Source organism: Aythya fuligula, chromosome 4 (genome assembly GCF_009819795.1).
Source record: "Aythya fuligula isolate bAytFul2 chromosome 4, bAytFul2.pri, whole genome shotgun sequence".
NCBI lineage: Eukaryota > Metazoa > Chordata > Aves > Anseriformes > Anatidae > Aythya > Aythya fuligula.
The window spans coordinates 45,851,329-45,864,153 of record NC_045562.1 but is presented as its reverse complement, the minus strand read 5'-3'; the positions used below and the strand labels follow the sequence as shown (position 1 = coordinate 45,864,153).

The following is a 12,825-nucleotide window of genomic DNA, read 5'->3' as shown; positions in this document are numbered from 1 at the left end:
TTGCTGGACTGTACTTGAAGTGCTTTTGTGCATAGATACTGTGATTACTGTGGGGAAAAGAAGAAGAAGAAAAAAAAAAGGACTATTTAGGGTTCCATTGAGTCTTCCTACTTGCAGTTAACTCCTACTGGAACTTTGAGTATGCTCTTTTACAGAACTTCAAGCCCGGAATATTGTATCATGTAAAACAACTGTATACGTTACAGCACGTTGCACAACTTAACACTAGAGAAACTTTTTTACTCCATGTCACCTAGCCGAAGGATTAGAAGAACCTAAGGGTAGCATACATGTCTTGATACCAAGGTAAAATTTTACTGTACAGTAGTGATTTATTTTAATGTTTAGAGACGTTTTGTTAAAAGAAAGGTGTTTTGTTCATCCTCCAGAAAATATAACAGTAGTTGTCCAGACTAACGGATCTTATGTCCTTTATTTTTCAGACTGTGCTCTTCAGGACATTGGCCAAGGAGAAGCCCTTAACTGCCCACAAACAGGTAAGCTAACCTTCAATTGTGCACATCTTTTTAATATATTAAGAAAACAGTGGCAACTACATGCTTGGGTGCTCCTAAGACCAAGCAGCCTATACAAGTAAGTAGTGTAATGCAGCAGGGAACTTGATAACCTGTGATTGAAACAGAGATGAACACCGTTTGATTTTGTCTTCAGTTTCTGGGGTAAAGTTTTTGGCATGTTGCTCCCTGATCTGACTTTGCGCATAGGTGATTATGGGAAATGCTGCTGCCAAGCTGTTCAGATAGCTTAATGTTTCTTTTACTTGAACTTCTAATATATTGCTTTTAATACAGATGGAAAATGTTGGAAATGGATGGAAAGTTAAAAGAGGTAGAAGGAACCATTATGGATTAGGGATTTGGAACAGAATTCACCTGAGAAAAAAATTTGGTTTTTAATCACCCTACCCATTGTGAGCCTGTATCCAGCTTCAGTAAAAAGGGTTGCTGTGCTGTGACTTAGCACCCTATGGAAACAATCCTGTGTTGCTTCTGTTTTTGTGGTTTTTGTTTTGTTTTGTTTTGAATCTGAAATGTGCCAGATTGATTTTTGACTTGATGTAAGGCTTAACTTAATGCCATTTGCAGGGAAAACTGCTTGGATTTGTATTTCTGAAAGATTTCAGGTTGAATCTTTTAAATGTATGTAGAGGTCATTAATTAACTATAAGAGGGGGAAAAATAATATTAATTATAAGGGGGGGGGGGAAATAGGAAAGGAGCTCCAACAGTGTATTATTTTATGTGATGTAGACATGATTGTCACAGGACTGTAAGAAGATTCTGTGCCATTGGTCTACATACTTAAATATCTTGGAGAGAATTTCTTCATATAAGGATTGTTCTTGGCCATCATCTTGCTTGAGTCAATAACTGTGGCTTTGGAAGATTTTTGTTTCTTTTTTTGCAAGAAAAGGGTCTAAATGCATTCCTTCTTTACAACTACCAGGTCTCCTATTTGATGTATTTCACTACTAATATAGATAACTCTTCTACGCTACAGAGTTTGACTGTTGTCTACAGCCTGTTGTGCAGACTGGCAATGACAGGCAGGTTTTATAGTGCCTCTGTCAGCTCGAGGCTGTTGCTGGTTTTGTCTCTGCTTTCTAGTACCTTTGTAGGACATGGCTTTGGTAGTTCTGCACGTGTCACAGAGTTCATATTGCTTTTTCAAATGTTTGTATCTTATGCATCAGACTTACTCTTCTGAACTTCTTCTTAATTAGTGACTTCCAGAAATTGCAGTTTCTGGATTACTTGGATTTGCGTGGGTTGATCTTCATGTTTTTGTCTTCTAGTTGCACTTGACTTTTTTCTCAACCAAAGCAATGAGAAAACTGCCTTTATTTTCTACAGGAAGGCATGAATTTAGTTTTGCATTACCTAGGGCTTTTATTTCATACTGCAATATTGAAGAAATCATTGAGTTGTCACCAGTGCAGCATGTTCCAGTGGTGCTGGGAAATGTGATGTTGAGCATGGGAAGACCAGAGTGGAGTTAAAAATGTGTTGTCTTTGGGAGAAATGTCAAGGAGAGTCTGGTTTGAGAGAAAAGCTGGAGCTTCTGTAGGTTGGCTGCCTTAGAAATGTGTGAAGGAATTTGGAACGGCTAATATTATGGTTCAAGACTAATGTCCAATAGTTTAATGACTGGTTGCGGATCACATTGTGAAGGAAGGTCTAGTGCATTCAATCGCAGCATGTGGGAGAAAAGGGCTTAGTATTACTCAGAATAGAAAGCAAGTCCTGCCCAGGGCAGTGTGGTTTGGGATCATGTTAACACTTTGCTTATTGGCAGGTAGGTGGCACTGCTGAGAAGGCCACAGTCTCTCCAAAAAGCTCCCAGTATTAACTGTACCACATCATTGCTCGTGTCTGAGCATGATTCTCTACTGAAAGACAAAAAATTATTTAGCCAAGGTATGTTTGATGACAGAGAAGCAATCAAAGGCAGACGTTGAAATAGTCTGTTTGATCAGAGTGAAGTGGAGAAACAGAGGTTAAAAAACATGTAATGGGAAAGGAATGAGAAGAGTAACCCAAACGTAGCTGTGAATTTTTCTCCGAAGGAAAATGGAGCTTTACAGAAACACTGTATTGAGAAGTTCTTCGTTAGTACAGAGGGGCCTAAGAAATGTTCTGAGGACATACACTGTCAGGGCAGGTAGATCAACTGGGTGCAGAAACAAGACTCGTCCATGGTATCAAGCAATTTATTTGCCCCTTTTCCCCTCACAGGAAAAAGAATCTTAAAAAGGACACAAGTCACCAAGTGCTTTTCTCAGAGGCTTGAAAGCAAGTTTGAGTTGAGAGGTAAAAATGTGTGTATCTTGAGCCTGAAGAAGCCCAGGGCATCACTCAGTGAGTAGACACTCTTCAGATTACCCCAAGCAGTAGCAGGTGGCAGTTTTTCAGGCTTTGTTTCCAGCCACAGCTCTATCTCAAGAAGCAGCTTTGGAGTGAAAAACACAGGAAAATAGGTGAGCTAGTATAAAGTCATTTATTTTATGAAGGGACATACACATTTCATGCATCTTAGTCATGTACTTGCTAAATGGAACTTGGTAATGCATTCCAAGTACACTATTAACAACAATCCTTTCACAACTCTTCATCCCTTCAAGAAATTCCTTCTTGTGCTCAGATGCCTGGGGAAACTGGCTGCCCGTGGCCTGCACAGGTATATTCTTCTCTGAGTAAAGAACTGGCTGGAGGGCCATGCCCAACAGGTAGTGGTTAATGGAGTTAAGTCCAGCTGGCATCCTGTTACAGGTGCTGTCCCCCAGGGGCTGGTACTGGGGCCTATCTTGTTTAGTATCTTTATTGATGACCTGGATGAGGGGTTTGAGTGTACCCTCAGTAAATTTGCAGAAGACACCAAGTTGGATGAAATTCTTGTAGGTCCTTTCCAACCTTGTGCATCTATGATTCTGTGAAAGGGGTGCGGGTGAGATCAATAGATGATTTTCAAGCTGAGGATTCCTGTTGATGATTGGGAAACACAAGTAAATTTGAGAACGAAGACAGGAACAACTGGACATGGGATAAGTGAGAATAGTTATGATGCTGCATTTTTGTACTCAAAATAATAAGTAAAAGTTCACGTCTAATATTGTGTCAACATGTTCACTAAAACATAACTCCATGGAAGGGGCAAAGGAGAATAACACATGGGTTTTGTCTGTCTCCATCTCCAGGTTGACGGATAACGTATATAGCTGCAACAACAGCATGCTCAGGTTTGCTGGGGGTGCTAGCCAGAATGCACTGACTTGTGTGGACTGCTGAGATACTGGAGTGCTCTGCCTTCCCTGGCAAGCACTTCTTGTGTTCCTTATACCAGTATTTAATGTCATGATTGCTTATGTGTTGATGAACCTTGCAGAATAGGAGTTCATCTTAGTGCTGTGTGGTTTGGCAAACAGAACCCCGGAGGATTATCTGCTGACTGTGATGAATTGCATTGTAATGAGGATCATAATACCAGCAGCTGAGCCTTCTGCTGGGGGATGCACCGCATGGGGTCTGAATGCTGCAGTTCTTAGTCAGCCCCCGTTGACTTGAGTTTCCAAAGTCAGCAGGAGCGAAGATGATTTCTGTCCCTGTTTTCTCCCTGTAAATTTTTTTTTTAGGAAAAAGCACTTGAACTTCATTATAAAGCTCAGCTGTCCATAACTGGTCCTGTCACGGTTATAAGTCATATGTATCTTCCCCCTTCTCTGCATTTATTTCCTGGGGAGCAAGAAGGATGGCCAGGATATCAGATGGTTCCAGAAACCTGTTACCACTGTTACTCTTCTTACACTAGCTACTTAGGAGTTGTGATCCTTAGTTTCAGTAATATTAGTAAGGCTGACTTCTGCTACTGAGATGTGAAATTTGCCAGGGCCAGTGAAATTTGGCGTCATAATTTGACTACGGATAATATCTTTTTTTTTTCTATCAGAGGAGCCAGGAAATATCATCTCTGTCCTATCCTGTAGCCTTGAAGCTGGTGTGTTTTCCTAGTATGTAACATATTTTGGAACTTGGTATAGTTTGTTTTTCTGTGGATGTTTGTGACGACAATATAAAACAGCTCAATAAAAAGGACCTTCTTTGACTTGAGTAATAAATGCAAAAATTGTCAGGCAGTAGTACTAAGACATTAATATGAGAATTATATGTTTCTGAAGATTGTCTGCCTTGGGTGGTAAATCTCTTAGCATTTTTAGTGATAGCAATCCTGTAGGATAGAGAGATTTATAATTCTGAGATGTCCTTTTGTTTTTTTTTGTAGATTCTAGAAGATGTGTTTGAGTTTATTGCAATTCATGTGTTGTAGGATTTCCTTAAGAAAAACGGGCAATATACTTTAAAGGAAGTGATCAATGCTGGAGCAAAATCATGCTGCAAGAGAAGTTTGTAAGTCTATGGCAGGAGTGTTATACAATGTGTTAAGCCCCTGGCTCATTCTGTTTAGTAAGCCCTGGTACATGCTGCAGAGGCTTGTTTTCTGCCATCAGGCTGTAATTAGCGTTTAATTCGGCCTTGCATGTTTTGGAAATATGCAAAGGAAAACCTTTTGTTTCCTGTTCTCCTTGCTTCAGTTCTTTAGTAGTTGCCCTTTGTCAGTGTTGTTTCCCTAAGACGGCTTAAAGTTCCTTTTGGAACTGAAATTCTTGTTTCAATCTTAACCCTCTATGCTTTGCATTTAGGCCTTGCTCTAGCATTTAAAATGGAAACTTAGGCCCTGTGTGTCAGTCCTGTACTAACCCACGAAGGGGAGGGCTCAGTTTTCAACTGCATTTTGAGGGAGGCATATGTGGCATGTTATGGATGAGTTGTGAATCTTCTTGCGGGGGGGGGGGGGGGGGGGGGGGAGGGGGGCTATCAACACAGCTAGGACTCGATCCTACTTGAGTGCTTAAATTTTTTTCGATCAACTGATCTAATTTAGTACCAACACTTTGTTGGGCAAGTTGCCACAGCTGCTTTCCTTCTCAAAACTCTGCAAAATAAAGGAAATCCACTTCTGTTGGCTTCACTTCCTGTGTTGGATTTAAATTATCTATAAGCCGAAGGTGATGCCTCAGCTGTGCTGTTTAAATCTGTGAGGAAAGTTCTGTTCAACTTTAAAAGCATGAAAGCAGAACATGGATCCATTTGAAATCGATATCATGGAGACATAGAGAACAGAACGTTGGATTAGTGCTTAACCAGCCGAATGCTGCTGCAGGTTGTAAAGTCATGTCCTAGTCTGCTTCAAAATGGCTGTAAAATCAGGTACTGCTAAGTGTTTTTCTGTGGCATTTCAGAATCAAACAGTGCAAACCAAATAATGAGCCTTGTTCCTAGAGCCCTATCATAGAATTGTTTACACAGACCTGCAAATGAGATGGTATTAAAAAGACAGAGCTTGTATTAGACAGAATTTGTCTTTGAGTACAGCAAAAAGAGCACAATCAGGATGAAACTTAAGAGCAGTTAAAATGTATTGTTTTGAATATAATAGCTTTTAAGCAACTTTGAAGGATCCCTTTAGCAATAAACACTTGTTTTGCTCCAGTGCTATTTCCCAAACTGTGGAAAATAATATTTTTTATATCCCCTCACACTTAAAAATGCAAGTAAAAAAAAAAAAAAAAAAGCCACTAAGATGAAACTGAAAAGATAACATGAGGAGTAGTTACAGTTGCTGTCTTGTCCCTAATGAGCAAAAAGGTTATATAGTGGATGTAGTTTTCTGAAGCAGCCTGGAATTCAGCTGTTACTTCAAAAAGCTTGAAGATCTGAGGTTTGCCAGTGTGTTTGACTTGTGACGCCCCCATGTAAAAGTTAGTATTGCAGTGCTCTGCTGGGGACCACAGACAAAGCAGTAAGGATAAATCCAAATGTGATTAAAATGCAGTGAAAATAGTGCTTAGTGTGCATGCAAAGTGTGGGCCAGCCTGGTACTACAGTTCTGTGGGATGTTAAAGCTTGAAGCTGGGCCCCTTCATCAGGATTGTTTTGATGATTGTCATGTGGATGAGTGGTGGAAAGCCTTAGACCAGGCAGGGGAAGGTACTGACTGAAGACTTGGATAGAGCAGTAGTTCACAAAGATTTTTTTAGAGGAGGAGCTCGGTTGGGATTTCCTAATCCTGTTGGAATTCCCTGGCCTTCATATTTATAGTATCAGAATACTTGTTGGACAGTAACCTGACATCTCAGTACTGAGGACCTAGCTTGGTGTGCTGCTGTACTCTGGATTGTCTAAACTTCATTTTCATGCTTAGCAATCTCTTTCCAAAGGGCTCTAGTAATATAGCCTGTGGTAGTGTTGGGTGTCTACTTTCCCTGAGGTGTTGTCAAGTTTTTCTTCCAGTTCCCCCTTTAATCTGGTACCCCTCATGCAAGAACCTAGGGCTGTTTTTTTTTTTTTTTTTGGTGCAAAACTGTCCCTCTAACTTGGAGGGCTGATGAGAAATTGCTTAGCTGTGTTTTTTTCTGTAATAGTGATCAAATTGTGTAGCTTGCCATTGTACTATATTTCTTCTTCCTTCATTAAGCTTCTGGTGTATAAAAATATGCCATTTGTTGTGCCATAATTATAGTTTAGAATGGGATTGTATCCTTCTCATCTATTTCTTGTGTTTGGTCATGAGGGATGCTTCACTTGTATGTTACTTCTGGATGCTCACATCAGAACGACCGGCTGCAAGAAACGCTTTTGCGTATTCTGATGATGGAGGTGTTTTCATGATCTTTCCTGATGAGTGGTAGTAAATCTTGTGTGTTTTTAGAGACCACAAACCCTCACTGGCCATAAGAGCTAGAAATGTATTTTAGATTGACATGTAGTTTGAAGTTCTTTATTAACCTTTTGGTCTTTGCCCTGTTGCAGTGGTACCTAATAATCAGGTTCCAACTCATGAGGTGAATTTATGTCATTGGGGGCTAAGAAAGTGTGCTGACATAGCCATACTGTGGATTTTAGAGTATTTTTTTTTTTCCTGCTAAAAGGGATCCTCTAACGGGAATGTCAATCCATATTTAATAATGCATTGTTACTTGTATTTTGCTCATAGCTATCAAGGGTGCCAGACTTTGCTGCAGAGGCAGAGTTTAACACCTGAAGAGCAGCATCTCTCCCAATTTCTTACTCTGTAGAAATCGGGCATAATTTCATACTTTGTTGTCTGAAAAAAACAAAACTGTTGATTGTCTTGTGTTTTGGAAACACTGCAGGAATGGAGATACATCCCACAAGGATGAATATTTTGTTAAATGTGTTATCTTCCACTGCTTTCCGGACATCCATGCTTTCTTCCCTCTTGTGACATGAAAATGCCTGCAGTGCTCCCTGTTCCCCTGCTTGTGGCATCAGCTTTCATTGTGCAGCTGCCATCCAGCACCTTCTGCTACCAAAGTGCAGCGGACATGAGACAGGCTCCTGGCTGCTTGTTCTTGGTCTTGTTTTGTGTTTCTTGTCCATAGCTGACTCAAAGATGAGAAGTACACAGGCAACAGGCAGAGATGAATGCTGTGCTGGCACGCCGCCTTTTTCACTGCTCTGCGCTGGCGCTTTGACCCAGAATTGTGGTGTGCTGGGCACCTTGGTCCCAAGGTAGGTCTGAAAGCTCAGCTCCGGATGGAGAGCTGGCCACCAGAAGCAGTGGGTGCACCTGCTGTGGCTGCTAACGTGGGACTTGGCAGCAGTGCTGAGCACTTGTGACACGTAGGGGATTGTATATAATTAATGCTGGTGTCTTTGTGAATACTTGTTTACTGAGACCTGGCTTAAGATCACAAAGCTTACTCTGTGCAGCATGCCAGAGACACAGCAGATGGTCGTGTTTTGTGCCCTTGTAATCTGCTGTGTGTTTGGACCAGTGACCTAGAAGGGATGGGCTCTGTGATGCTTTGCCTGCTCTCTGTGGTCTGCCATTCTACCCACAGTTGTGCCCCTTTTGTGGGCAAGGTGTCATTGTGAATGTTAATTTGAAGAGATTACACTGCTCTCACAGTGGATGGTATCTAACACAGGGTTAGCAGCCTGAAACCAGGGGGGTTTAGGCTGCTATGGAAGTAGCAGGCTTTGGAGGCATCCCATCTGTGCATCTGCACAGCTCTGGCCATCCTGATTACAGCGTAGCTCCCGCTGTGGACACCTTCTTTCAAAAGAAGCTGATGAATATTGTAAACATGCCGGGAACCTCTCCAGACTAAAACTACTTGACAGAAGCTGTCATCACAGGCTTGCTCAATCCTTTCTTCCTCTTGATTTCTCTAACTCTCCCCTGCAACTTAAAGCAGGGCTGGCAGGCTTTGGGGAGACTGATCAGTGGCAGGTTCTCCTTGCACCGTAGCCTGCTGCTGCTGCTGGCATGAAAGGTGGCTGGAGATAGTGGTTGCTGGTAGTGCTGCAAGGTTTTGTTAAGGCTCGGGCTGGTTCACTTGTACTGTGTCAGCCCTTGGCTACCCATCAGCACTGTCCATTGGTATACTGGAGGAGAAAAAGAGGGAGAGTGAAGCAAAGACAAATACTGCCTCTGCTTTTGTGATAATGTAAGGGATCCATTGGAGTACACAGGAATTTAAACAAATTTCCTGATCCAGTGAAATCTCTGGCAGATTTTTCCTATCTCCAATGAAGTATCGTGCAAATTCTGTATGATCGTTGTGTGTTTAAATACATCCATTTAAAACTTAAGTAGAGCAGGAAAATAATGAAATGGCTTTACTGGAATTGTACAGATAGCTCCAAACCCCAGGCAGCTAGTGACAAAAACTTGTGAGAACAGGTGGGAGTCCCACCCCAAGAACAGGAGTTCATTTAGCAATGTGGTCAAGCTGTGCGTTTGAGCAGCTACCTGAAACAAGTAGGTCTGCAGTTCTGCATGGCTGTAGAGCAGATTTCTGCCTTTTTGCACCAAACCCTTTGCATGACTGAGTGGTAGAGTTGAAAAGTGGAGGAGGCACAGCACCTCAGGTGGTGGGATGGGGGAAGGATCCCACGTTATCTTAGCTTTCCAAGTGAGATGCTCAAGCAGTGTAAATAAGTAGGAAACAGTCTACCTCATAATTTGGCCTTGTGGGATGTGTTTTTTTTAATTCACAACTCGTGCTGAATAGTTAGCGCAATGATGACTGTACAAAGCATCCTCCCGTGAAAGATAAATGAGTTAAATAACAAGCCCGTTTCTGGTAGGAGTATCCAGATGGTGCTGTTGTACAAAAAGTTATTGGCAGGTTTTCTCAGCGTAGGATTGCTGCTTGCTATGAAGAGCAGCTTGTACTGTTAGGAGTTTGGTGCTACAGAAGTTTGGTGCAAGTTGTGGTAAATGGCAACTTCTGACTCTGCAGTTGAGTCAGTCCCCAGGCAAAGAACTAGACCTGTGTTAGGCCTGAAACACAGAGACATGGGAAAAATGCATGCTGTTGGCTGTCTTTTCTGACTCAGAGGTATAGAACTACATAGTGCAATCAGATAATTTTCTTGTTGTTTTCATTAGGATTATTATAAGGGGAAAAAATAAGGATTCTCTTCATAGAAACCCCCATTCCTTTGCATTATGGAGATAGGAGGCAGGTGGGTGTTCTGAAGTAGCTAGGAATCTGAGACAGAGGTGGTAGTTTCCAGTGGCGAGAGAATAAAAGTAGGTTTTGCTTCTGATTTACTCTTAAGCTAATAAGGCTGCTGCTTTTAGTCAGTAAAATGCCATTAATATTCCCCGAATTTAAAAAAAAAAAAAAAAAAAAAAAAAAAAAAATCCAAATAAATTTCTAAATTAATTGCAGGTAGAAATGGAACTGCATGGTGTCATTTCTGCATGATGAAGGGCTGCCATTGAATTCTGAGTTTTTTACACCCTAGGAGGGTGTTCAGTGACTGGCAGACTAGTGAAAGTAATGGCAGCTTTATAATGAGGGGACTAAAAGCTGAATGACAGAAACAGGGAAGAGAACTTGAGCGTCGTTAACTTAATCACTTCTAATTTCAGTTCTCTAGGTTTTTGTTAACCTGTTTACTTAGCTCTAGTGATCACTGGGGATAATGCCTTTGATTAAATGTATGTGGCGCTCAGTGTCCTTGGGTGGTGTATTAACAAAAAGATGAGATGACACTTGTCATTTCTGGTAAGTTATTAAAAGGAAAAGAATACAGCTTAGAATGTATTTGAGATCTCTTCAGTTCTTCAAGGTAAATAAGGGCCAAGTCCTCATTTGTGGGGGAAAAAAAGCATGAAATTGTTTGTGACTTTTCTTAAAGCAAATACAGTTTAATTTTGCAAGGAGAATCAAGTCCCAACAGGACGGGCAACATATCTCTGAAGTTCCAAGGACTTCTTTGAAGAATGCTTTTGTTTTGGCCAGTTTACTTGGCTATTAAGTTATGTGCTAATGATGCTGATAACTGAAGCATAGAAGGGCAATTAACCTGTTGTATTAACTTACTAAATAAAATGCTGCCTTCTCCACCCATAAAAACCACTAGGCTCCCACTTAACCATGCACTTGCAGGTATTTGGTCAGGACAAAAATGTTGCAGAGCATGAGAATAACTTGTTGCTTGGTCTGAGTGATACCTGTTTGTTTTGGAAGATCAGCTGCTGGGTTCTGCTTAGGAAGCTGGTCTAGGACTGGAAGTTCTGGATCACTTTTTGTCAGTTTCTGGGTGCTCTGGTTAAAAGGGTTCATCTGGTCTGATTTTTACTTGGATCCTGTCTGTGGCTTTTCTTTCAGAAATGCTGTTTGATTTATTAAATGTATGAACGAAAATTTCTGTACTGGGATTTACCATTATACCTGGACTGTTAGGGAATTTTGTCTTCTTCCTTCAGCTTCTTGTTCCGTACTAGCAGGACCCACAAGGTGGCAATGTCCCACAGTGGGATTGTTAGGACAAGGACAGCAGACTTGTTCTGCTTAAACCTGGCAGAAATGCAGGTAACTCGAATTTTGTTTACAGGAGGGAATTGCTGGCAGGCTGGAGATAAAACTTCCAGGCTAATGACTCGAGCTTTTGAGGGCCTGCCTGATGGGGCTGCTTGGGCCAGAGGTGCTCTGTGCAGTTACCTGCGTGACAATCTACAGCTTGGCTGGGAGATGTTCTGGAATTCATGTCCCCACCTGATAGGTCCCTTTTTTTCCTTCCATCTCTGTTGGGTTGGAGCATGGTTTTTTTGTTTGTTTGTTTTTAATTAAATTTGCTCACAATGGGTTTCTGCTCTTCCTGTTAATTTAGTCTGCTTTGTAGAGATCCTGTTAGTCTTGTCTGATTATGCTTGATGTAAGTATACAGAATTTACGCCTTTCAGATAATGACTATAGTCCCTACTGTGGCAATGTTTGGTTTATAATGAGGAAAAGTAACATTTGTTTCCTAAGGTCAGGTTAGTCACATTTCCTGAAGCTGAGATTAATCTGATGTGGTTTGTCTTAAATAATGAATTCTCACTGTGCCACTACATGGCAAGTGAGTTGTGATGTGCACATAATGATTCCCTTAATGAAAGTACAGCATCTCAGTAACTTCTGCAATGTAATGTCTGTCTTGGTTGGCACAGAGCCCTTCATTAGCCTTTTCATGTGCACTGTAAGGTTTGTCTTAGTGGAACTCTTTGATTCCCTAAACTCTGTTGAAAAACATACATACATCTTATTTCCCTTCTACGTTTAAATAAGGTCCCTGGAAATAACACAACTATGGAGGGAGAGAACCTGGCTTGCTAAGTAGCTGGAGAGTAGCTGCCTAAACACTCTTCAGCTTTAGAGCTTTTTGACACAAGTTGCACAATGTAAATATGCTTGATAAGATCCTTACTTAGTGTTATGTGCTCTCACTAACTGATCTTCTATTAAATGGTTAAGTTCTGAAACTGTATTCCAGTAAGCACTTGTATCTTCAGACACTGGCTTACAGTAAAGGATGGGTCTGTATATTCTGTTCTTCCTGTAATGCAAAAACCATTAGGGGTTGAAGGTCTCTCCCAAAAGCTGCTATTTTAGCTGCTAGTGTCAGACCTTTTGTATTGTGAGAGGTCACACATAAGCATTGGTGAGTATCTAGGTGCTTTGTAACTCAGGTATGCTGCTTAACAGTTTTAGAGAATCAACCCTTTCTCCAGGCCTTATCAGCTTCTTTGCTTTTTCAGCTGTCTTAAGGTCTATGGGAAGTAGTAAGAAGCAGTTCTGAAGCTGTGGTCTGGTAGAGTACTTTGAGCAGATCAAACAACACATGTCTGCAGTCAGCCTGGGCTGACTTGAAACTGCTACAGCTATTTCAGCTGGTTTCAGCTTGCAGCTTGGTTGGTGGCCAGCTTGTTTGGGCAGCAGTACCA

General features: G+C 41.3%; 1 protein-coding gene across 1 annotated transcript in view; it reads left to right on the top strand.

Moving 5' to 3' along the window:
• The window catches only part of RASGEF1B (RasGEF domain family member 1B), a 144,776-nt gene that overhangs the window by 19,462 nt on the left and 112,489 nt on the right, over positions 1–12,825 (top strand). Inside the window, exon 3 of the mRNA XM_032186977.1 lies at positions 444–497. Coding sequence (XP_032042868.1) covers positions 444–497 — 54 coding nt within the window. The remainder of the gene's footprint in view (positions 1–443; positions 498–12,825) is intronic.